The sequence below is a fragment of the Lathamus discolor genome, chromosome 3, assembly GCF_037157495.1.
Source record: "Lathamus discolor isolate bLatDis1 chromosome 3, bLatDis1.hap1, whole genome shotgun sequence".
Lineage (NCBI taxonomy): Eukaryota > Metazoa > Chordata > Aves > Psittaciformes > Psittacidae > Lathamus > Lathamus discolor.
The window spans coordinates 123,504,230-123,530,271 of record NC_088886.1 but is presented as its reverse complement, the minus strand read 5'-3'; the positions used below and the strand labels follow the sequence as shown (position 1 = coordinate 123,530,271).

The window sequence follows — 26,042 nt, the reverse complement described above, 5'->3', positions numbered from 1 at the left end:
ACACCTGTCTATCTTCAAGTCTGAAATAGCAGCTCACACGTTCAAAAACCTGCCGGATTTTTCCAGCTATATTCATTGATCTAACTAAAAACAAACCAAAACTTGTCTGCCTATAAACCAGTCTTGCCTGTATCCACAGATCATCACAGCTGCAGTAATACAACCTTAAAGGAAAACTAGCTTGAGCATCCATAATGACTAGCTCAGCCTGTAAGAAGACAGCACATGGAGGAGATACACCTGGTTGTACAATTAGGAGAGAAGGCTGAGTCAACAGAGAAAAACATGACAGGATGAATATGAAGCATCTACTCCCAGTGTCACTTAACGCTTCTCAATATGGCTTAAAGAGGAAAACAAAGTCATCCCAAAAGCTGGACTCTCTCAAAATGGTGGGGGAGGAGGAACAATGTGGATTCTTACCCCATGGTGAGCAGCAACAGCCCTGCGAATTAATGAAGGGTTTCTATGAAAAGTGGATGGAGCAGGAACCAGTTCCCATTGGGGGACCATAGTGAGCAGCTGCTTAGCGTGCCAGAGGGAGCAGGAGCAAAGTGACATTCAGTTCTGAACTGGCAGCTTCTTCTACTCTTAATGTGTTGATGAGAGGAAGATATCTGTGACTTGCACACAGCAACCCACTGAGCCACTGCTGCCATAGGCTGAGGACACCTCCAAGAGAGGTGTCACTCTATATGCACTACCATCCTAGGACAGCCACACCTCCAGGCACGCTTGACTGCTCAATTTGACTTGACCCAATGATAAAGGGGAGAAAAGACACTAATATATTTTGACTGAGACACACCACTTAATCCGTTTTTCCCCCATCAGCAAGCTCTTTGCTTTCACTTCCTAGCAGGCATTATGTAAATTGAGAGTTCCCTGAAGTGATATTTGCAACTGCAGGATCATACAAGAAAGGGCACAATGCTCCATTGCCAATACAACCCCCTACCCCTACTATTCTTTTTCAAATAATACTATACTCATGGTAAGTACTAAAAATATGTACTCTACCATTCAGGCACTTAATGCTCTTAAATGCCACTTTGTTCAGGGGAAATAGTCTTTGTTAAGCATGAAATCCACTAGGAACAAAATTTATGTTTCAATCTGATTTACCATATATTTATATATATATATGTATTTATTTTTTCCAGCTGAATACATCAGCTAAATCTCTCTCTAAAATGCCATGCAGCTAAAGCAAATACTTAAGGGAGGCTGTTCATAACTTACTGATGATGTTGGGTATCATCAACTACTGGCTTATGTCTGAATTTTATAGTCACTTCCCGGGGCTTGGATGATGCACCGGAAAAAGGTCACCAGGAAAACAAAAATGCGTATATCACAGGGCTATCGGTGTATGTGCTGTGATCGCTACAAATAAATGGATTAGCCAATTTTACTTGAAGTAGCAACATAACAAATTAAGCGATAGGACACTGAAGCCCTACGTTTTCCATAGCAGAGAGAAACAAACATCCTCAGAGACCAAGGCTGACTTAGACATTCCTCTAGGGCACTTGACAGTAGTTAAAATTCATTTAAACTTGAACCACTGGCTCTCTCCCTGCTATAAAAAAATAGTGTAATCTGCAGCAGCAATGACCATCAGCAGAGAGAGACATTTACAGTACATACAGGGATTCACTTTCCTATACCCTGAGCTTTATTTCTTTTTGCAGTTGTTGAATGCCACACCAAACACCCAGCCTCTTGCTTTATTCAGAAGGATTCTTCATCCAAAGACAGAATTGGTTTCTTTTCCATAACCCTCGGGGTTGCTATTTTATTATCATGAATTATTTGGGATTAGTAATGAAGTGCGGATCACAGTGTCTGGAGCCCTTCACAGAGGGTGTATGCTCTGCACTGTTGTTTGATTCTCAAGAGCATTGTTCTCACTTTATTAAAAAATATTCATTATAATTTATAGAGAGTCCCAATATTCCCCCTATATATGCAGCTGCATATATATTTGCTATATAATTTTGGGAAGTGCAGGACTCACAGTCCTACTGAAATTAATGTGTGTTGTTTTAGTGTCCCCCTAGAAACTTCAAGTATCAGGTGATCAAATATATCGTCAAATATCATCAAATATATAGTTTCCCTCTTTCATCGCTATATCCTGCAATCTCACTCACTTCTCACCTCCTCTTTCTCCCAAAAATAAATATGCTTATTGACATAAATGACTGTTTTGCTGAGCACAACTTCAGTGTTTGGCCCTTAGCTTCTCTGAGAGCAAAGGTGATGTCCAGATCAGATGCAGTTCTCAGGTGTTTCCTCAGCTTATTTGAGGCATCAGTACAGAAAGAATTTGACTGTGTGACTCATGACTAAAGCTGTGTTTAAGGAAGGAAGGACAGAAGGAGGTTTGTTCAGCACAAGCAACAAGAAAATCTGCAGAATCATCATCATAACCATCCTGCAAACTTACATTCCTCACTAGTCCCATCTGGCCTGATCCAAAGGCCATTGGATTTTGGATTTGGACCAACGTGCAGATGCCTTTGTCTGTCCAAATCCTGTGCAGAATAAAATGTTGGCTTTCTTTATTGGCAGAGAATTTAGCAATAGGAAGAAGTTCAGTCCAAACCCTTTCTCCATGTGTGGCTGTTCCAAGAGCTCCCAACTCACAAAGGTTCAGCCTTGACCCTACATCCTCCTGCTTCTACTCCATGATCATCTGGCTTTCCATCAGCATGACTAATAAGGAACTCATGTACGTCAGTCACTCAGCAGCTGAAGCAAGATGTTAAAAAAGAGGATCTCCTCTCTGCTTTGATGGCCAGTTATTAACTAATCGGCATGGCAGTGCTGGGAGGGTTGTAGGTGGCTCTGTAACCCATCATGCCAAAATGTGAAGAGCAGATAATTTTTATTTCATTATGCTCTTGTTCTGCACAGTCTTCAATATTGTCAGAGTGCTGTATGAACTCTAACCAATTAATGAAACATGAACTGCTTATTAGGTAACCCAAAAGGTCTCTCCCCTACGATCTGTGAATAACAAATCAAAATCAACATGCTGCTGGTAAATGCATATGCATGAAATCTCTTAAGACATCATGGCTAAAATAGCTAATAATAAGCCTCACAGCATTCTTGACAAAGCAAAACAGGAAGTGAAAAGCAGGCAGCAAAAATAAAACACTCTTCTGCAAAACACTGCCTATGGAAGTTAGCATCAGATAAATGATCAATAGGTCACCATCATGAATGACATTTACAGCTGATCTGCATTACACTGCTGTGCTGAAGTGTCCAACAAGACTCATATTGACTAGCATTTCCTTCATCAAAATCTGCCTTCATATAAAATTCACCATGATTTATGAGTTTGCATTCAGTGCATTTGAATGTAATACTGCCAAACTTTCTACTGTGTTCACCTGCTGTTTGGAGACCAGAGATATTTCAAGATGAAAACAAACCAAAGATGGTTGCAGAAAGCTTATTATTATCAAAGAATAGAAAATAATAGACTTGTGCATATGGTCAGCCTTCTGCTATCATCATGTCACTGTGTGTTATCATTTTCTGTTACTGAAAAGTGGTCTACACACCTTGTATTTCCTTAATTGTGGATTTATTAACTCCTTCACACACACACCCCTACAACGATTCTTTTCCTTTTATTACCTAAAACACGTCTGGGCCTTTTCTTAGTACGTGCTGAATAGAAAATTATTTGGGTTTAGAATCTGGTATTTCAGGTGTTTCCACTTCCTTTCATACATACACATTTTAAATTCAGATGGCCCATATCCAAGCTCAGTCCAACCCTCATTTTCCAGAAGGTGAATTTTAGCTCCCCCATCATTTGAATGTTAATTGTGCAGCATCACAATAAAACCACACATGCTCCTTGAAGGCATGAAAAACTCCCTCCTGACCCTTAGAAAAATCTGCCAGTTATTCCTAAATATAAAGCTAGCTAATAATAAGTTCTGTAAGTAATTACACAGCACAGAGCACACAGAGCCTTCCTCTTACCACACTAATGCTATATGCTTCAAGGGAACACTGAGGAGAGGCAAATTTGTAGTATTAAATGAGCCATTTTCAGGCAAGAATTTAAGAAATGGGGGTCAATTGAGATGATGAACATAAGGATATATTCAACAGGAACAGAGAAAAGCAGCTTCACTTTGTAACAGATTTTATCCTTTCTGTATACCTCTTTGCTTCATTCTCCACTCAAAGTGTATGACTTCCAGTTCTTCTCGCCAAGTAGCCCCTTGCTCCTAAACATTTAGTTTTGGTCTGTCCAATGACTGCAGATTTATGCACTTGAACTCTTTCACTTCCTAACATTCTATAAATAAGCCCATCTGGTCTATTTCTCCTTGTGTTCAAGTCCCTTCTTCCCCCAGCCTAACTCATACAGTCCCAATTAGATAATGCTTTCCTTTAAGTAAACTAGACTTTTCAAAACTTGATCTAATGCCTAAGTTCTTTATGTCCCTCAAAAGAAGCTTCTAACAGCTGCTCACTGTTACTACACACTAGATCAAGTATTCTGAGACGGATCTATCTCAGAGGTCAACTCCCTCCTGCTACTACATTAATCTGCTGCTATTTTAAACTTTTCTTAGCTTTATTACTTCTACTCCACTGCACCACTTGGCATAGACATATTGCATTAAATATCCCATTTACTCAATTGATCAAGATCATTCTGTGAACAACTTTATCCTTCTTAATTTTAAGCATTCTACCTATTTCAGCATCATCTGACAACACACAACAGCACAATATAAATAATTAAGAAAATGTTAACACAAAGCCAATCCTGTAACTACCTGCTTTTGGGCACAAAAATAAATTTGTCTCTTTTCTTCATTGTTTGCTGTGTAAGAAACAAGAGAATACTCTTGATCATGTCTTTACTCCTGCAAGCCTTTCTCATCTGGGACTATCTATTGACTTTGCCACAACTACTCACATAACTGAAAGGATTACTCTCATCGCTTGACGCTTCCAGGATCAGGTTCCAGTTCTTTATCTGTCTTAATAATTTATCACCTAACCCATGTATGTGGAATGTGTAGAATAATACATCCTGTGGAACTTTGTTAAAAGCCTCTGAAAATCCCAATACGTCTGCTGCTTCCCTCCTATCTAGATCAATATTTATTTAATTTAAAAAAGGAATCCAATTTGCTTGACATGATTTACTTTCCAAAAATCCATGCTGACTTGCATCATGATACTGCACCCTTATTAAACTGTAGCCTTATGCTTCTAGGCAACGTCTTTTTGAGACTGCATTTATAGGTGGTGGGATCCTCTAAGGGGCTGCAATGACCAACACAAGGAATTCAGCACATTCTTATTGCCAAACTGGTCTGTTATATTTTTAGCTCAAACTGTTTTCCTTTAAAACACCAAACCAACACTGACTCTTTTCAAATGGTTTGATACAAGCTCTTAGTTCCTAGTGTATTCACATTGCGAATTGTGGACATGTGTATCAGGAGTTGTCCTGTGCCCAGCATTATACAATCCCCACACAAAAACAGTTTCCAACACGCAAGGAGTTTAGACTATGGCAGCAATCGCACAATTGGTCTTATTGTTGGGTCTCAGCTAGAAGCCAGGCCAGATCAGCAGAAGCAGACAATGAAAATGTCAACAGCACATAGCTATATGATGGAACAAGGAGCTGCAGTGTTTCCTTCTGTTTTGTGTTCATCTCCCAAATAATGCTTTACACTGCTCAAGTAACCTCAGGCAGGCTGTTCCTCCCATGATGACATGAAGTCCCTCCACCCATCCCACTGCTCATCACGTACAGTGATGTGCTGCTGTCTCCACATAATGTCTCTTGTACTCTTAGCCCTATCTACTCAGATAATGGGTGGTGCTCTCTTTAGCAAGCAGACATGCCAACAGAGTTTTCCACTTCAACACCCATTTTCTTCTAAGGCTTCAGCTCCCAATTCTGCTGCTATCGTTGAATTCATACCATGGCTGACTGGGGTAAGTTCTGCCCAGTACTGAGAAAGGGGGCAGAACCCTCTCTGTTTTCTCATTCTCTCCAATTTGGCAGTTCCCAAAGCATTTCCAGAATCTTATCCTTCAAATAAGCATTTTCCCAACTATTGGTCTAATGAAGTTTCCATTTTTATTCTTCCTCCCCTCCATTTCCTCTTAACATGCACTAACTATGAGCTCTTACTGATTTCCTAGAGGACAATTTGTATAAATACAACAGTCAGAATGGGCTGGAGTATCTTAGTAGGTACTTGCCAGACTGGCATTCATCAGGACTGTGAAAAAGAACAAAATCCCATTGCAGCTATGGGACGTTTTAACCCTTTTGCGACAGTATGGCTAAATGTCCCTTCAACCATATGTGTAATGCCAGTAGCTGGGCACAGACACACAAACCTACCCAATTCCAATTATGACCTAAATACAGAATTTGCTCAGGTAGTATCAATCTGTTCATGGTATTTCTCCTACCTTGAACTCCATAGGGGTGTACTTCTCATTCTTGGGGGTTGTGTTGCCCTTGTAATGGAGATGGTTGGGAGTGGTTGGGTGGATAACAGTCGACTCCTGGGACTGCCTCTGACAGCGTTGGCAGTACACGTAAATCACAAACGTTAAGAGGCTAGAGCCGAAGAAACAGGAGACCCCGGTGGCAATCAGATGGATGAGACTAAAACCTGCAAAAGAAATGAGAAGAGATGCTATCTTTAAAGAGCAGCCTTTTTCCCTCCCACGACATGACCACAGGTGCAAATCAGAGCTATGACATCTTGGGATCAACATTAATAAGCTGTTGAAGCCAGAGTCTTGCATTCTAACATAAACTGACATAATCTCCCTGCAAATCAGTCTCCCCACTACAGTTATGCCTTGTGCAGCTTAACAGGTTCATGCATTTTTTTCTCAAAGCTCCCTCCCTGTCTCTCCTCTCTCCCCTCTATTGATATTGAAACTAAACATTATGTTAAGCTGACAGCTAAAGAAATGAGCCGTACAAACAATGCACATTAATGGATTCCAAAGCATGTGCATGTCATGGGAATAAGGGGATAAAAATGCTCAGTGTTTCTCTGAAGGGAAAGGAAAGGAAGGGAAAGCCCTTTCTGTCAGCTGCCCAAAATGCCTATGGCTCTGTGTGTGGGGTGGGGGAGATACACATTCCTGCCTCATGTAATCCAAGTGTGCTCAGCATTCTTGCTTATTCAACAGGGTGGCATTGCTTTGGCCATGTCTGCACTACCTCTGAGGTGCATTGTATAGAGAAATAGGGGTCCTCGGGGGAATGGGAAAGATAAGGTGGACAAAGGAAAAGGGGAAACTGCTTGAAAAGTATTTCTTTGTTGGCTTTCTCCACAAACTGCAAAGATAGGAAGCCAGTTGCAGATAGGTGCTGTCAGGGTAGCTATAGTGAAAAAATTTCAAACAGAAAAGCTCTTGGACTATAATAGCCTCCAACAGAGATCTTTCCAAGTGGGATTGCAGCAGCACCCTCCAAGGATAGCACTGACCTCTGGAAGGAGCTGTAGTTGTGCCTCCTGTGTGGTGGGAGGTACCTAACTTGCCACTCTGGCTGCTGGGAGGAAGCAAAAGTCAAACAGTACTCCTTCCTAATTCTTCCCTTGCCTCAGAGAGGGGGTTAAAAATCCCATGGTAGATCCTACGGTAATCTTAAGTCCCATGGTAAAACCAACCACTAACAGATCTCCACTGACACCAGAACTAACACTAGCAACCTTTACAGCCACCAAATTAATGAAGCAACCAGAAGCAATCGTGGGTAGCAAAAGTTTATGACTGTGTTCTCTTTCGCTATGTGCAGGTGCGAACCTACAGAAAAAGATTCAGCGATGATGACTCCAAATCCTCTGCCTTTGCTCCATCATCTTTCAGAAATGCCAATGGCCCCAGTGCCTGGGGGGGGGCCCAGACTGCTGACCCCCCAGGGCAGCTGTCCCAGGGGGTCAGCCATATAAGCTTGGAGGCAATTGAAGCAGTAAAATTCCCATAATACTTAAAAAGCCAATTCATTTGGACAGACTGCTGTGTTGACTTGACTGTGTGCAGAGAAATAGAAGGGACTACTCAGAGAGTGGCTTTAAATGAGGTTCATTCTTAGTCTGATCATGGTGCGCATTTTTTTGGTGCCATCTTACATTTTAACTGATATGCTTTTCAAAAAGAGAATTCTGCCCATTAGTCTATGGAACTCCTCTAATCTTTAGTTAAAAAATATCTTCCTGAGTTTAAAAAGAATAAAACCAATAGGGTTCTACAGCAAAGTAATGTACTTCAATCATAATTATAGAAAGAAACATACGGAATTTATTAGATGGATGAGCCACATTTATTTTTTAACCCACACTATAAAATTCTATTACAAGATTACCGCTTTCTGTTGTGTTTTGGATGATGGTCCAAAACACTGGCAGAAAGATGATAATTTTCTACTAAATATTACAAGACTTTTCCAATGAGACATTTCCTTTTTAATAACCTCCACCTGCTTTAGATCACTCAGGAGAGCTAAAACACTGAATATGCAACTGTGCTTAGTAAAGCCACATGACACAGTGCCACATTCTCCTCTTGCCCAGCTCTGAGTATATTGCAGTGAATGTTTCATTTCATTGCTACATTTGCAAGTGACTACAGTAGGAAATCCTTTCTAAACATAAAGCTCTCATACATTTCACTCTCACATTTGAAAGACACGTCTGATTCTTCAGGTGACTTCTTTAAGCCATATCTTAGGGGAAAAAAAATGAATTATTTTGTTTGAAGCGGAGTTCCTTGAGGGAGTTTTCTGGTTCATCATTTTGAAAATACAGATTTTCTGAGATGCATCAACAGAAATTCTATTGATTGACTTCTTTGATAAATATTGTACAGCACTAAGTAATAGATATTAGCTATGGTAAAATAGATTGCAACAGCAAATACAATGGCGGCAAAAGAAGGAAATGTGGATATAGCACTTAAGAGTATAGTGAAAGCTGTAGCAAGGAGTTCCTGGATGTGAAGCAGACACCTTGCACCTTCCGAGGAAGGAGTAATGCAGAAAGCCAACTGTTACATTGCAGGTGCTGAATTCCACTGACTGCCCCACAGTCACAAAGCGAGAGGCCACATTTCTGTGCCACAAGTGGCATGCCTTTTTCTGCCATGATCTCTGCAGGGAGAAGAGATTTTGGCAGCCAGCAAATCATCTACATTTCAGGAAAGCATGGATGTGATGCTAGCAGGAACTGACATAGTCATTAGTGTGAAAATAGCATTTTAAAATGTTGAAGGAACCTGCCATTTTCGTCTGCACTTTTACTATAGGGGCTCTTAGGGCAGGGCAAAAGTGACACTAATGACTGGATCTTTCCAAGTTACATGCAGAAAGGAGATACGACCTGTATGAGAGGTGACGACTTGAATGAAAAGAAGCGCTCGGAGGACAAGCACAAACTCTAATCTCATCCTATATCAGCAAAGGAGCTGTCCAAGAGGCCTTGTTCAGTGAAATATTTATAGGCTATTTAAAAACACCTGCTTTTGAACAGCTGGAGGCTTTTAGTGGTGGAATGAGGAATATCCCCTCCTTTCTCCAGAACCATTTACCCTGTAGGTAGAGAGAGACAACCGATGTGCTCCCTGGTAATTAATGATCCTCAGTGGTCAATCCAAACCCCAAAATAAATAAAGATCTTGGAAGCGAAAAGTGGACACGCAATACATTACTCTAGTCTGACTCAGACAGCAAGACTCCAGTGGAATTAAGGCTATCAGTGGGATATGAGCAGTACAGATTAATGGTTTGGTTGGTACTACACAGAGAAAAGAAGCCAGGTTAAGATAAAAATAATATATATAGTTTAGTGGTACCTACCTCCACAGTTTGTGTTCTCATCAATGCTGGAGGCTGGCAGGATCACTAAACAAAGAGAAGATTGGAGAAACTTGTCATTTTGCCATCACTTCCTTAAGTAATTAAACCCCCTGTGCTCCAGACACGAGAAGGTGTTCACGTGTTCTGCAGCAAGCTCAGAGTTTCTCTAAATTGAATGGTAAGCTCAGAGAGTGAAAAACATGCCAAAGACCTGCAATTCCAGTACTGTTACCTGATGACTCTTTGGCTTCTGCAATTTAGGGGAAAGAAGATAGCTGAGAAGCCATGAAAAAGAATATAATTGCCTAGTGATCTCAGATTTTTAAGTCAGTGCACAGCAATCCAGAAAAGAACACATGGAAAGGGGTTATTTATCCTAGACCCATATCAGATATTTGCCCAAGAGATTAAATTTCCACAAAACACAGGGCAGAAGATGTTGATGACCATCTGTCTATCAACAATATTGCTCTGTAAGACCATGGATTAATCTTCACACTTTACACAGCAATTTCCTCCAAATGCCTCTCCTTATTTTTTCACTCTTTTAGGATGCTTCTTTTTATACCTGAACTCAAGGACCTTCCGTTGACTATATCCATACTGAGTACAAAGTTAATTTTATAAGCCAGCGTGAGATGAACTATGCAAGGTTAAAAGCTTCAATTCAGGTGAAGCCATTCTAGTTATTTATTACAGATCTAGGTAATTCTCTTCTAAAGAAACGTTAAGATGCCTTAAAGGAATGACAGTTAATCTGCGCCTGCGACAAGGGAGTTTACAACATGTTTGTGTGTTTGCTTGTTTTTCTAGAAGCATTCAAACCCAATTTTTAATAGAGAAAATCTCAGCCTAATTTGACAGTCTTGGGCATGAGTTGCTCTCCTGGATTGGCCCACCCTCTCCCTCCTCTATGACACTGTACATACCAGGAATTTCATTATACAGGCAATCTTGGTACTGTGTGCTGTTTCCAACACACTGAGAAGAATCTGGGCTGTGTATCTCACAGTAACGACTTCGGTATTGGATACCCTCTTCATTACACAGGCTCCACTCTGACCACTCTGACCACCCACCTGAAATCCAAGATCAGGAAAACACACAGACAACATGACCAAGAAGGAAAAGGATCCTTTGTTGATACCAATCTTCTCTCATGATGAAGGATATCTAGCTCGCACACATCTAACCCAAAGGCCTTTGTTGGATTTCATTTTCTCAATACAAATAACAGTGCAAGCATCATATCCTACTTGTCAGGTTGTGGTTTGCTTAATAAGTACTGGACCAACCCTTGGTGGAGCACTGCACAGCATACAGTTGTCTTAAAAGCTTGTATATCAGCTCTCTGGTTAAAGACCTACAAGGAGCTGGATGGGGCAATGTTGCATAAGGATCTCCAAATTTTGAGGTGGCCTCCCAGGGATACCTCAAGCAGCCATAACAAATTACAGCATTTAAAAGTTTTGCTGATGTTCCTAAGGGCAGGAGTCAGCTTGCACTGGATCAGAAATATACAAAGGCGGTTCAAAACCAGCACAAATCTAAACCCTGTCCTCTGAGATCTAGCACATGCTCATCTGCCTGTCTGTGTAAGAAAAAGGAAAGATTGTTTCTGCAGCAGCTGTACAGATTGATGACTCCTTTTGTTTGTCTTGTAAGTGTCCACATTGAAAAACTCCACATTGAAAAGCTCCTGCTTTTCCAATCACTTTAAAAGGATCAGCCGCTAAAAAGATCTTGTCTGGCACCAGAATGCCAGGGAATGGGTTAGTGAACAAGTACAGAGAAAGGTGATGCATTGCAGCTTAACACAGGGATGGCTCCTTTTTCCCAGCTCAATAGACATTTACTGAATGGACAGAAAAGCTTCTAACTGGTCAGGTTCCTGATTTACTTTTTTAACATTTTGCAGTTGTTTCATACTCCCACCACCACCCAAGTCAGCTGGAGAAGGGATGAGAACTGCTACCTTCACATGGGTGCGTGTTGCAAAGGGCCTCCTCGGTGTGCAGACCAATGCAGATATCCTCTCCACTAGACGGAGCTGGATTGGTGCAAGTCCGCGTGCGCTGGTAGTGTCCTCCTCCACAGGTGGCTGAGCAGTGAGACCAAGGAGTCCAGCAAGACCATGAGCCTTTCACTGAAGGACAATGAAAAGCAAGGAGAAAGAGGTAGATGCTACTGATTACTCCTCTCACAGTGACAAAGCTGGAGAGCCCCAGTATCCCATCTTCCAGATCCACCCTGCCCAGACTAGCTATCACTTTCTTGCACCCCAGTACATTTGGGCCTGACAACAAGAACTTTGTATTGAGAGAGGATACAAATGTGCTGCACTCTGAAGATGTAAAATGAAGTCTATTCACAAAAAGACTCTGCATCATACAGTGCCAAAATAGAAAGTATTCTTTAGGGTAGTCACTGAAATATTCTGTTCTACACCTTTTGATAAAACAGCACTGTTATCATTATATTGTCTTTTGATGCTTCATCTACAGAAACAGCAGATTAACTTGAGGAAAAAAGTGCTGTACAACCCAAGTGGAGCTTGTATGGCACTTTTCTGTGGGGGCCCTGAGTCCTTAAGTTCCAACCTGCAGGAAACAGAAACTCAGAGGCTTTATTTATTGTCCCTGCTTAGATGGGGTTGAACTAGATGACCTTTAAAGGCTCCTTCCAACCCAAACTATTTCATGATTCTATGACTTCAGCACAACCCCATAACAGGTTAATAATAAAACTAGAGAGGGACTTAAGATCCCTGATTCTCACCCTGCTCCTTGTCAGGCTACTAGACTGCTTAATTTGGAGGTCCACATGCCATTAATTCAGAAGGTAATAATCTGATGACTTGGTGCAAGATAAGCCCAGTACTTGTTTATACACAGTGAGTGAGGCAGGGAAGGAGGGAGACACAGAGAAATAGTAATCATGCACTCAGAACAGATTGTAAAACATCATAGTGTCCAAGGGGAGAAAACAGCACAGAAGGGCACAGACATTAGTGAAAAGCCACCAAGAGCTCCCAGAATAGTACTAATAGATACCTTTATAGTGCTACAGTTATTTTCTTTTTATAGGCCATAGAGTGCAATATCTGACATTCCTACTATGCTCTTGCTGCACATTCTGGTAGTATCTGCATTGGAATTTTATCATTGTATTGAATTTAAGAATCGTAATACTACTATTATAATATAGCATTTTCAAGTGTAGGCCACAAACTATATTGCCAGAGGTAGATAATTACTAGAACTGCAAAGAGGCAAGGTAATTCATGTAACATCACTTTAGTTTAGATAGCTATTACAAAGCATGGAGAAGGATAAGTGAGAGAGAATACGGTAGTCAATGGTCTATTATTACTATTCTGGACTAGGAGTGCAACATAAACATGAGGACAAACTTGAAAACCAGGAAACCAGGCAAGAATACTCCCTGCTGGCTGTGCAGGAAATGGTAACTGATGTCAAGAGTAGATGCCCATCGCAAGAACAATACGTAAGCAGGAGAGGGGGAAGAAACAAGTGTTCACAAGAAGAACCGCCACATCAAGCATCTCTACACAGTATTAAGCCACATTTATCAAGTCTGCCTCCTCATCAAGTAGCAGATGCACTGTGATGCCCCCCGCTGGATGGAGCATCAAACCTTCTTGAAGAAAAACATTGCTAGACAAGCCACAATACTATTTACACTAGAAGTTGTGGCTGTGCTACCCTCTGAGCTGCCGTGAGACATCGGTCTGCACTAAAGATCACATACATGGGTCATTACAATAGCTTTAAAAAATTAAGAAAAAATCCCCCAAATTAAAAAAAAAACACACCAAAAAAAAAAAAAAAAAAAAAGGAAATCAAAAGAAAAAAAGCAGCTTGGAAACACCAGTTTGTTGTTTGTTTCTGTTTTCGCTTTTTTTGTGGCTCTACCATTTAGATGATGAAGAACACCTCCGAATTTCATGCAGGAAGATGATCATGGTTACCTGGGCAGGGATGCGGATTGCAGTCTTGGTACTCCATCGCTGACCCCACACAGGGCAAGCCACCATTTTTAGGTTCAGGGTTTGTGCACGTTCTCTTCCTGATCCTAAAGCCCAGCTCACAGTCCCTGGAACAGGAGGACCAGGCTCCCCAAAAGGACCAGCCCCCATTGATAATCCGTGCAGAGGTCTTACCAGTCTTGAGGAGGTCATCAACAAGAGCTTCAAGGAAAACAAACAAGACACTATGAGATCACAAACTGATCAGTTGTTGGGCTTTTAAAAAGGTTTTCAGCTTGAATAAAACCAGGATTTATGTGCCCTTAGGGAAGAATTTCTGCTGAAAGCCCTTAGGTGAAGTTTTGTTCCACAGGGTTACAGCTAAGCTAAACACAGAACAAAATTTGTACACACAGAGTCTACTGATAACCCTGATAAATGACCTTTCTGGGCAGCAAACTGTGGCAGTCAGAGCTGTATCCTCAGGACACTGCCTTGCATCACAGCAGTACTGAAGGGAATAATCCCAGGGGCAGTGCACAAGGGGACCTCCAGAGAGACACACAGAATGGCTCTTCTCTTCCCTGTACCCTGATTATTTGCCTGTTGTCTTTGGGGCAGCCTGGCAGTAGCAAAAGCAAACCTATACACTGTCATAGGCACAGAGGCTACAATGATATTGATCTCTAAGCCACAGGGTTCTCTCTCCATCCCTGCCATTCTGCAGTAATGCTAGTTACACATGTTTGGATTTATGTAGCCACAATCAGGTTCTTATTGTTCTAAGAGGACTCGCATTCCACCACCATCTCAGCTTGCTCTACAGTCCCCCAGAGCTGGCAAGACGTACAGTCAGTATCACACACGGCTGAGCCATCATTGGGGCAGAATCGACTCTCGGTTTTCTTTCTCCCAAACTGCAGCTCATGGGGATCAGACAGCTGGGCACGACATGTGTAGCGGAAGCGCTGCTCCTGGCGGGCACCATTCTGGGTGATGTTGACAGGCATCCAAGGTGTCCAGGGTGTGTTCCTGCGCACCTCCGGGCAGCTCTCTGGGTTGCACGTCTTATATTCCTGCCAAGAAAGAAAATAATTCTCTCTTTACTCATTAAATAGCAGCAGCCTAACTGACAGAGACTTACTTACTTTCCAGAAAATAAGGGGATACTCTCTTGATCTACAACAACCTCCATCCACCTTATCTGACCTCGCAGACACAAGCCAGTGCTGGGCACAGCACGCAGGCTGGGTGTGGTTCTGGGCAACATGACCTAGGTGGAGATGTTCCTGCTCATTGCAGAGGAAGTGGATTACATGACCTTTGAAGGTCCCTTCCAACCCATACTATTCTATGATTCTATGACTACAGATGCAGTGGTGGTGACCACATATAGCTTCAGGTGACCCTTCAGGGTGAACTACATTTGCTATTTTTATCTCTCCCTCAGATTTGTGTTTCTTTGCTGACTCAGAGTCCTGTGGGGCTTTGAAAGCTTGGTACACTATGGGCAGGAGGATAATTCAGGCAATAGATAATAATAACGGCAAACAAGTTTTATGTTGTGATACTAAGATGCTGCTCTCAGGTCAGCCTAGAGAAGCCCTACGAGGACAAAATGTCAGTAAGGTTTATTTCCTTTAAAAGTTTATTGGCTTATTTTTAAGATGGTTTTAGATTATCTTTTTTTACAGCTAGTTTTGTTTGGTTGGCTTTTTGAACTGTCTAGGAGGGCTATGAACCATATGCTGTCCTCGGTGTAGAGCATCCCTTGAGTCCGGACAACATTCTGGATGGATGGGGATGAGATGATTTGGGGGTCTTTACAATTCTTGCTGCTAGTGGGAGGAATTCCCGTGACAAACATTACGTTCTTGTTTAAAAACAAATAAATAAACCAGTCTTTTCTGGCAGAGGGAAATAAATGTAATGCTTCAGGACTTCATGATTCTAGAGTATTATGCCAAACAGCTTGTGAACAGATGGGAGGTTCCAGATCAGATCTGCTTACACTGAAGAAAACTCTCCACAAAACTAATTAGAACAGCTGCATGAAACAGCTGCCAGAATAGGAAAGGGAAAATAAAGAGAGAAAATGGGTAGCCATTACCTCACTGATGGGTGAATTAGGTGTTTGACCTGTTGTTTACTCAAGTATGACAGTGAGACTTATTTCTGATGCATGTAAGGCCTCCTTGACTCAATAGGATCATCCTTTGATGTAGGACAGAAGGAAGAAAATGTACAGTGCTTTCCAGTAAAGGACTTGATATCCAAGCCTACAGAGATCCAAGGAAGTCCTCTGTCCCTACCTATCCGTCTCTTCCTGTACACACACACACACACACACTCTCTCACACCAACTTCACTGACTTGGTGAATCTGACACCTCTCTGCTTCCCAGTTCATTTCAGCATCCTTTTCAGCAAAAGCTGCGGATAGCATTTTCTTCTAGACTGAGAAATAAAATCAAGATGGAGAGAGGAGTAAAATGTCAAGTTCCTAGGTGCTAGATGTTGATAGGTGTCCCTTGTGCAATGTCAATAAACAATACATACCACAGCACAGCCTGGACATGTATTTCCATTTTCACAGGACCTCTGCCTCGAATGAATCCCTCCACCACAATTCACACTACATTTAGTCCAAGGACCCCATGAAGACCAAAAAATTGGCAATGGACACGGATTGTTCTCATTACAGAATCTGAAAGAAGAAAGAGCATTGCTCAAAAAAATATCCAGGTCAGCACATCCAAGGGACAAAATCGTGACGGACCAAGACTGCACACTGCATTTGGATGCAATTCATGCATGCACATAAAGCCAGCAGAAGGCTGACACAGCCGTCAGATTAGTAATATTTCTGTTCACAGCAGAGAACAGTACCCTTTGTACAGAACAGGAGGTGGTTAAGCAGGCTGAAATCAGTGAGACGGTTGAGGTGAATCATCCAGATTGGGCTTTTGAAAGCGCTCTAATCTCCAAACTTTTATGCACTGAATTCACAGAAGAGCTCATAAGATGAAGCCCAAGTTTCACATAGAGTAGATGGTAAATATTTTCAATGGGATTACTAGTGGAAGGTCAAATCAACAATGATTTGTCAGCAATGGCAGGTGCTAAACATTGATAATCTTCTCTTCACACGATCTGGCCCCTACTGTTGACTGGACCCTAAGAAGCCAGTGTTTGCAGCTGGAGCTGAACTAGATACTATCTGCATCTAAATGAAGGCCTTAAATGAATGCTATTTCATGTTACCTTTTCAAAGGGTAACTTTAATTTTGTTCAGTTTTTTAATCAATATTGCTCTCAAATTGAATGACACAGGACTGCAACTGACTCAGATGTAGTCTTTGAAATCCAAAAAGGACCATTGTGAATGGCCACAAATCAAACCAAACATTAAAATGTCCTGAATCAAGGAAGTTAAATGAGTTGCCCTTTGTATTCTGAGAAATGCAGAGATACCTGTCTTAGGTGACCACTCAACGGACAAGCAAGAGCCAACTGCCAAGCAGAGGTGGCCTTTAATGAAATGTCAAATCTGGAAACCAAATTAGGATGCCTTGAAAGCTGTGTTTAATGTGGGGCTGGGCTTGAAGAAGTGGAACAGTGCAGATGGCTCTGAGGTTCAAAAAGTATTACCTTTTAGCGATTTTACACAAAATTGCTTAGTTTAAAGGGAGCGGGGGGAAAGATGTTTTTCTAATGACAAGCCCTGCAGTCTTGAATCTTTGAGCTAAGCTATATTTTGCCTTGAACTTCTTTTGAAGCATCAGCACAATTATTACGGTGCATGGAATTGTGCAATTGGCAATGAAAACTGCACATATTCAACTGCCTCCTCAGGGATGGATCAGAACTGTGTAAGTGTAAACTCTACACTGCTAGCAGAAGACACAGCTTCTCCTTTTGTTGAGGAGGTCAGCCCTCTGTCTGGGGGACAGAAATACTTGTGAAAGTCTGAAAGGTCCTCCCTGAGAGTGGAGGCAGCTCTGAAACCTCTTATGTTCACAGGCTCATTGAAAGAGAGTGGCCATGCATGTGAGCAGCCTCATCCTTCCTAGGCTCCGGAATTCCTTCCACTTTGTGCATTCAGCCAGACAGCCTTAATCTGCATTCACACAGCAGCCATCACTTCCAGCTGCCAACATTATAACCACAGAAGTGAACACATGGTATTGTGGACATCTCTTACCTTTCTTCCCTACTCTGTCCAACACAGACTCTGCCGCCATACCGTGGAGCAGGGTTGCTGCAGGATCGCTGGCGGACCTGGAAGCCTATCCCACAGGAAGTGCTGCATGGGGCCCAGGAAGACCAGGGTGTCCAAGCTCCATTTCTAACAAAGAGAGCAAGAAAAAGCAGAGCATGGTGGTGACCTAACAGTCTGCTCACATTATGCTGTGCTTAACAACAAAACACATAAGGCACTGGTGGGGGGATCATTGGAGAAGAGATTATTAATTTCAACCAGACCTTACATCAGTGAAGATTTAGAAAAGAGAGTTTCCGAAGTGCTCAGCATTGGCCTAACTTTCCTCCTATTCAAGTCTCTAATAATTGGAAAGGAAAAGAATGAAGCCAGTGCTGAATGATTCTGAAAATGCCTCATAGCATTTGCTAACTAAGAGAGTGGTTGCTATAACTCTGACTATTCCCCCATCTTGTCTCCCAAGTCTCATAATCTTGCTTTTGAGAGCCAATGGCTCATCCCAAAGTTGTATCTCCTGATACAGCCTGCACTCTTCTGCACAAAGAGCACAGGTTTTGAGGCTCACAAATGCCAGTTGTGCCAAAGGATGTAAAAAAAACCAACTCTCTGCTAATTCAGTAGGTATTGATGCTTTAAATCTCTTAGAATCATAGAATCAGCTAGGTTGGAAAAGACCTTTAAGATCATTAAGTCCAGCCATTACCCCAGGACTGCCAAGACCCCCACTAAAACATGTCACTGACGGCCTCATCTTCATGGTTTGTGAACACTTCTAGCCTCACCTACATGGTTTTTGAACTCTTACAGCAATACTACTGCCAGCTCCCGTGATTTTATCACAAACCTCATAATATTTGTTATTTTCCTAAAGCCTTCAGCATTCAATCCTATTAAGTGGAAATCCCAAATTTCATTAAAAATAACAATAATTGCTTCTAGCTTTCATGGCCGCCTGCAGACGTCACTGTAGTGTGACCTTAAATCTGCAGAAACCAGAGGCAATTAAGAGCTCAGAGGCAGGATCGAGTTTCATGGTTTAATGAGTGATCACATCTCTGCTGAGCACTGCTAAGTTAGCCTGAAGCAAATGTGATGTAAAGCTCCTTAGTTCACACCTCAGCAGAGATGTTGGCAAATGCTCTGTATCTTGCTCCTGCGACAGGCTGAGCATGTGCAGGCAGCTGGCTCCTGCGACGCTGCTGCCATGCGGTGACTCAACCGCGTGCTTACACAGAACCCAACATTTACATCTTTAAAACTCTGCGCTTATTAAAGCTCACCTTCCTTTGACTTGGCAGTACTACTGAACGCTGGAGCAGGAGAGGAGAATCTGTATCTCATCTCTTCTGTGCTGCAGGTTTCATTTCATATGGAGCCAGTGGCAATGCTCTGTCTTACAGAGCTGCCTTATCTTCACACTTTACTGCCTTAAGCCAAAAAACCTCATTTGTTTTTTTTTTGTTTAATAAAGAAAAACCTTTCCAAAAAGTCTCGTCAAAAAAACAGCTCAGGTGCTCTCTGGTTCTTGAAAGCTAAGCTTGAAAACAGATGTTAATTTTCAAAGCATTTACTGAACTAAATTAATAACACTGTTGGCAAGAAATATTTTCTGGCATGGCACCAATCAGGGCAGAGGATGAAAGTTAAAACCCACATTGCCCTTCACACTTTTAGTATTTGTTATCAACTCTTGCCTCTTCTTGGCAGGTTTATTTCAGAACCCTCTTACACGTTTCCTCCCTCCTCCTCTTGTTCTCGCATCCTTCTCCCTCCTTCCCTTCCCCTTTCTGGCCCCAAACAAGGTCAAAGCACAATAAACTCACTTACATAAAAATCCTATTATTCTATCTTATTTTGCTGTGTTTTAACCCACCTACCACCTCCTCCCTCTTTAACCCAAAAGAAAGTTTATACGTAAAATAATTTTAAAAACAAAATCAAATGGAAGGTTGCTGTTATTCCAGAAAAAAAAAAAAGTAAAAAGTAATTTTTACTTAAAACTCCTAAAAAAAAATATATATCCAACCATTCTCACAATCTGTTTGTTTTTTCAGGATTTTTGACAGCAATAAAGACACCTTCCATTTCCAGATCTCCACCATTCTAATAGAATTTATCTTTAAACATCCTGCTCCCTCTTTGCAAAAAGAAATTGCAATGCCATATGAAGTCAATTAAATGAAATTTGAGGACTGAGGCGGATGTAGGATGACCAGATGTCCCTATTTTTCAAACCATGCTGTTTTCCTACATTTTAAGATTGAATAATCTATTTTTCATCCCCTTCTTAGAAGCCTGCCTCTTTCACCATTAGAGCAGTGCTGAGAACACCACTGGCATGCTTTCTGTTTGCCATTGACATAAAAAGTCTGCCTGGGGAAGGCTCTGCTCAGCCCATGGTGGCAGCACAGAGGCAGGAATGACTGTATGCCTTTTGGGCAGCAGAGCCCGCAACTAGAAGGAGATGCCAATTAAAACATGAGTATTGCTGAATTTCTCATGCCAAGACCAGCACTGATCTCCGGGGATAAGTTAAAAGACAGCTGTCCTTAATGGAATTAATGCTTATGGAGAAGATAAAGTAGATAAAAACTATATTGACCCAATATTTACCAAAATATTCACTGGCACCACCCTGGTGAAGTAGTGCTTACACTATTGCATCGTCTTTCTTTTAGTCATGACATGATGTAGTCCGAGGGTGGAGGGGTAATGTGGACACAAACACTCCACTATGTTTGGGCACCTAACTGGAGGATATTTAGCTCCCATACTGCTCAATGTTAAGCTTCAAGCTTCCCTGGAAAGGCAGCACTTCAACACAGGCTGAGCTACATGTGTTGGTTAAGTTCTGCCCCCGGCAGGCATGCCTCCTAAGCACTGCTCACTGCCAGGTGATGATTTGTTGCTTTCACCTAGCCAGCACGCTGCAGACAGTTCACAGACTCACATAACAAGGCAAACAAGCCCTGCTCAGAGCAAGGCTAGGCCCTGCCTTTACAAGCATTACTCTGAAGGAGCTCTGCTCGCTTTTGGCAATGCAATCTCAGAATCCAAACTCCAAACAACTGTGAGCTTCTTGGACTTTATTTTTAGCTTACTGCTGTTCGGATGGCTAACAATGATTTCTGCCTTACCTCCTCCTGATGAGTCACTACTCACTATATGGTTGAGGGAAACCAAGGCACAGGGTAGGGAAGGTTAATGTGTACGCTAATTTGTGGTGCTCATCTTCTCAGAGCCCTTCATTTTTCACTGACTTCAGGCTGGACCTCACATACATCAGTTTGTCTGGGATGCAACAACAGGTGCACAGAAACACAAGGAAGGAGCTAAGCTGTGGACAGGCACAACAGCTCTTGTTCCTTTCCTAAAAATCACAAAGATGCTGAGGTACCTTGAGCAGTTTGCCACCTCAATCCTGGCCCCTTCACAACTGCGACCTCCACAGCGTGGACGAGGGCTGTCACATGAACGTGACCTACACATACAGGAGCCTGTGCTGTCCCCATCTGAATGCTCACACAGTTGCCATGGGGACCAAGGCCCCAATCTTCCATTTGTTGTCAGGTTTTTCACCTAATTTTAAAAGAAGAAAGGTCATTAGTAGCAAGTTTACATTTCTGGAGACAGCCCCACAATAGGAAAGGCAAACAAAGCTGCTGGGAGGATTAGGATGCAGCTTAGATGGGAGCTGTCTGTGCTTGTGAGCAGGATTCAAAACAGAGGATTGTTTTCAGGCAGTGCCGCATCAATATTTACCCTCCAAATTCCACCCCGCATACCTAACATGTGCGCACAGGCACCCGAGCCAGCCCCGCCAGCACCACACCAGGAGCAAGCATCCATCTGCCATGCCACAAAACCACCACACTCCCCTGATGCACACTGCACAGCTTCAGCCTTTCAAGCAACACAGGAGCCAGTGCCGACTGTCCCCACTTCATTATGCTCCTGCCTCTGCAGTGCTTGGGACTGCTCCTGCAGACTATTTTCTGAGCTAGTGTTCGGATAACCATAGTGACCAGCTCAGACTCGGGCCTCGCTGAGTTTGGCCCTGTTCAAACACACAGTAAGAACTGGCTCCCTTTCTAATCTGTAGCCTAAATGACTAAGCTGGGTGAAGGATAGGAAGTGAAGGAGATGGTGGTGACTAGAATTAATGCTGAGGATCACACAGTGGGCTTAAGAGTAAGAATTCATCTCAAGGCAATTTGCAGAGCGACCACACTGCTATCTGTTTCCTCTGCCCTTTGCTTCATGTCTATACAGCCCTGAACAGGCTGGGTCTTGAGCTTTCCATGCACTGTAATGAAGTAGTACAAAATACAGTAGTCTTGGCAAACAAAAAGCATGAGAAACAGAAATATTTCAGAACAGGACTGAAGAACTTCCAGGAGATAAGGTGTCACAGCTTGCTCCACTGTGCTTTGTTTTAACCAGTGCTGCTAGGTGAGCCCTAAGCTGAGGACCGGTGGAGAAAACTTGCCACCTAAGTTAACTTGAGGAGTGCTGCCTGCTCCTCACAGGAATGTTCCCAGGCCACACTGCCTTATTGTGCCTACACCACTACTGAAAATTCCAGCAACTCTAGGCCCATGTCTGGAAAGCTACCCTGAACACCCCTGCCCTGGCTTCCCACAGCAGGCAGGGTGGCACTGATGGCGGCTTCCTGAAAGTAGCTCATCCCCACTGGTGTCACCCATTGGGTGCTGGGATGCTCAGCAGCTTTGGTAAAAACACTGGCAAAGGCAAGACCGGACTTAGCCTGAGAGTCACATGCAAGGAAGGGTGATGAAAAGAAGAGGCTGGGACCCTGGGAGAACAGCCCTGGCCTCAAATCTGAGCCAGCTACCCCTGACAAACCCCACTGTGCCATGCTTCACTAAGCTCTGCAGCCAGCAGGATCAGTCCTCTGGGCTGCCTGGGGGCGGGGAATTAGTTTCTCCTGCTTTACAAGACAAGGAAACCGAGGCATGGAGAGGCTGCAAGCCTGTTCCAGCAGCACACAGGGAGCCAACCACAGCCACAGGAGTAGTGCTTTCCAACATTCATCCTCTGAAACACACTGCTCTGTGCTTATTCTTCAAGCCTGGCACTACGTTAAACACTCACAATGCACCTCTGGTGGGCTGCTCTCACCCATCTACTGCAGCATCAAAAATGTGCAGCAGTGGCATGGAAGTCATTTAGATCGGTTACTACACTCATCAGGCTGTAGTCAGGGGGTTTCAAGCATCTGTTGTAAACTTTTGTTTGCAATAGATTATCATATCATGGTAAAAATTTGCTCTGGGCTGCAGGTTACAAGGCAAGTTGCCCAGACAAGGGAACACTGGGATTTGTTGTTGTTGAATTTGTTGTTTTAAACATGCAGGCAGTCAAAAATCAATACAATTGGATGCTAAAAGTCAGGAGGGGATCAAAAGAACTATACTTTGTGATACTTAATACTAGATTTTTGTCTCCTTTTTCCTCCTGCCTTACAAAAGTCCTAATCCAAGTATTGGATCATTTCTATTTAATTTTTGAACCAGAAAACCTTGTGATTCCAGCAGGGAGTTCTGTTCTGAAATCAATGGTATGATACGGCCCGTGGCTTCAATTAAACAAAAAAGAAGGCTGACAAATAATTATTGGCTCATAAGTGATACTGGGAAGCAACCCAAAAGTTAAACAAATAAGCAGCCATAACCAAAACGCTGAGATTTATAAACATGTCACGTTGTGAGTGTGGGAAGCTTTTATACTTAAGAAATTACATATGGATTATTATTCCATCTTTAAACTCATAAAAATACCTTCAAAAGAGCAAAACTTGGGAAGTGGGATAAAACCCCATATGCATTAGTCTTTTTCAGGAATATCTTTACAAGGCAAATCCTTTGTATCCAGCACAGTGCTAATCAGACAAGAGGACATCTTTAAAAACACGTGTGATCAAATGTCCTTATCTTACCTGACAATAATACAAATTCCAAAGTTCCTGTATTTTATAAACTGCCACGCTCGCACCAAAGGCATCACTTTTTCATTTCTTCCTAACACCATCTAAAGGCTTAAGTGCAGGATCTAAAAATTCAGACTGACCATTCCTAAGCCCCACTACCAGGATATTTTCAATGTTTATTTTCATATTACAGATAAGACTAGAAGCATTCCTTGTTCTTTTCATTCATCTGTGCTTCCTCTGAGGATTCAGATGTCAACTGCTTATAACTTTGCCAAGCTTTAATTATTTCGGCTGGAAATTTCCATGTTGGCTGCTCGATAGAAGCTGAAAATTCTTGCAAAGCTTCTGTCAAAATATTTCAACCATTTTTTAAATCAAATCTAGGGGAAAAGAATGTCCATAACTAGCAGCCTTTTCCTTGAAACAAGCCAGTTTTCAGAGCAAAGAACTGAACTTTATGTCCTTGTAACACCTTTTTGGAATGCCCATGAAAAGCCATTCAAATCTGTCTAGCTTATATCGCTAGGAGGTGGGGAGGAAAATACTCAGTTTTCCGAGACTCATAAATTTTGATCCTAGCACATCTTCTCTGTACACTGGACATGCTTCACTGTGGGCCAGAGCAGGATTATCCTGGGCACTGCAGCTCTGAGTAGCTGAGCCCACATAAATCGAGAGCAGGCTACAAGTCTGTTATACACCCACAAAAAGGAGTGGGGAAACTGGCACTGATTAGCAAAAAATGGGGTACTGTCAAGCAGACGCCAGATGATTGAGATAGGGGCTTGCTGGACAGACAAGAGTGGGACTGGGAGGAAAACCTGTGAAGAAGAACATCATTTGGCTCAGGATAAGAAAGACTGTACGTTTCTTTGGGAATACTCAGTTCCTGACTTGCCAACCACCATCAATAGTGACCCCATCAGCTTGGCTAATAGAGTTTGTTAGCCAAATCTGAAGTTCCTTTCCTGCTGGTGGCTCATGTTGGCACCAGTAAGATGTTACCAAGTAGGATGTGGCTTTTTTCAGTTTTCCTAAAACCAAAAAGCACCTCACTCCTTTTCTCAAGCCTAAGAAGAAACAGCATGCAATCATGTATTCAGGACTCCCTGATATGACACATCACACACAGGGAAAAGAAGAGTGGCATGTGTAATTTGTGTCCTATCATTTCTTAATGTTGAAATGCTTGACATTGCAACTCACTTTAGCAATGAACCTTTGGGAGGTCCTGGGTGTTACCTGGCAATAAGATAGATTAACTACTGCCCAAGGTACTATGTTAACACTATATGATTAACCCTCTATCTAAGGTCCCTTAATATGAAGGCTGGAAAGTGGGAATCTGTGGTACAATGTAGTGCTGTACAAAGATGTTCAGACTAGCCCCGAACAAGCATGTTTTCACAAGAGCAGCAGTCAAGTTGTGTTAGTGTTGTGGTTGACTCCCAGAAATGCCTGGCCCCTGTAGGGGATAATTCAGTAATATGCCAGTTCTGCCTTTAAAAGTTGCTGCATGCCAGTCTCTCAGCTGTGCCAGGACATCTGTTTGTGGGCTAGGCTGCAGAAGACTCACTCACATTATCTGGGTTAGGAAAAGTTTATTTGGGAGGGGTGCTTTTAAACTACACCATGTCACACTTGTCTGTGATCTCACACACAGCTGCACCAGCACAGCTGAGTGCCTGGTGCTCAGCCCAGAAAAGTAGGAAGAGAAAAGCCAGGACTTCCTAAGACAGTAATTCATCCAATTAAACTTCTAGAAAGGTCTTTTTCAGGAGGAAATTTGGCATTGGATTACTGGATTCCCCTACCTTCTCAGTGGTCATTTGCACATGCTAGACTCTTGCCTCTTTTGGCTACAACCTTTATTCTGCACTGAACACGAGGAAATTTGCTGATGTAGGTGCTTAAATGAGCAGTCCCACTCCATGCCATTGGTGAATTCATTCCAGTGAGGGACAGAGGATAAAGAAAAAGAAAGCACTTGC

General features: G+C 42.4%; 1 protein-coding gene across 3 annotated transcripts in view; it reads right to left on the bottom strand.

Moving 5' to 3' along the window:
- The window catches only part of SEMA5B (semaphorin 5B), a 283,952-nt gene that overhangs the window by 18,718 nt on the left and 239,192 nt on the right, over positions 1–26,042 (bottom strand). For all 3 annotated transcript variants that reach the window (XM_065671441.1, XM_065671442.1, XM_065671443.1), the window contains 9 exons: positions 21,496–21,677; positions 18,081–18,224; positions 16,436–16,583; positions 14,728–14,953; positions 13,881–14,099; positions 11,865–12,035; positions 10,819–10,968; positions 9,890–9,934; positions 6,487–6,692 (listed from right to left, as the gene is read on the bottom strand). In XM_065671441.1, the coding sequence (XP_065527513.1) occupies positions 6,487–6,692; positions 9,890–9,934; positions 10,819–10,968; positions 11,865–12,035; positions 13,881–14,099; positions 14,728–14,953; positions 16,436–16,583; positions 18,081–18,224; positions 21,496–21,677 (1,491 nt within the window). The remainder of the gene's footprint in view (positions 1–6,486; positions 6,693–9,889; positions 9,935–10,818; positions 10,969–11,864; positions 12,036–13,880; positions 14,100–14,727; positions 14,954–16,435; positions 16,584–18,080; positions 18,225–21,495; positions 21,678–26,042) is intronic.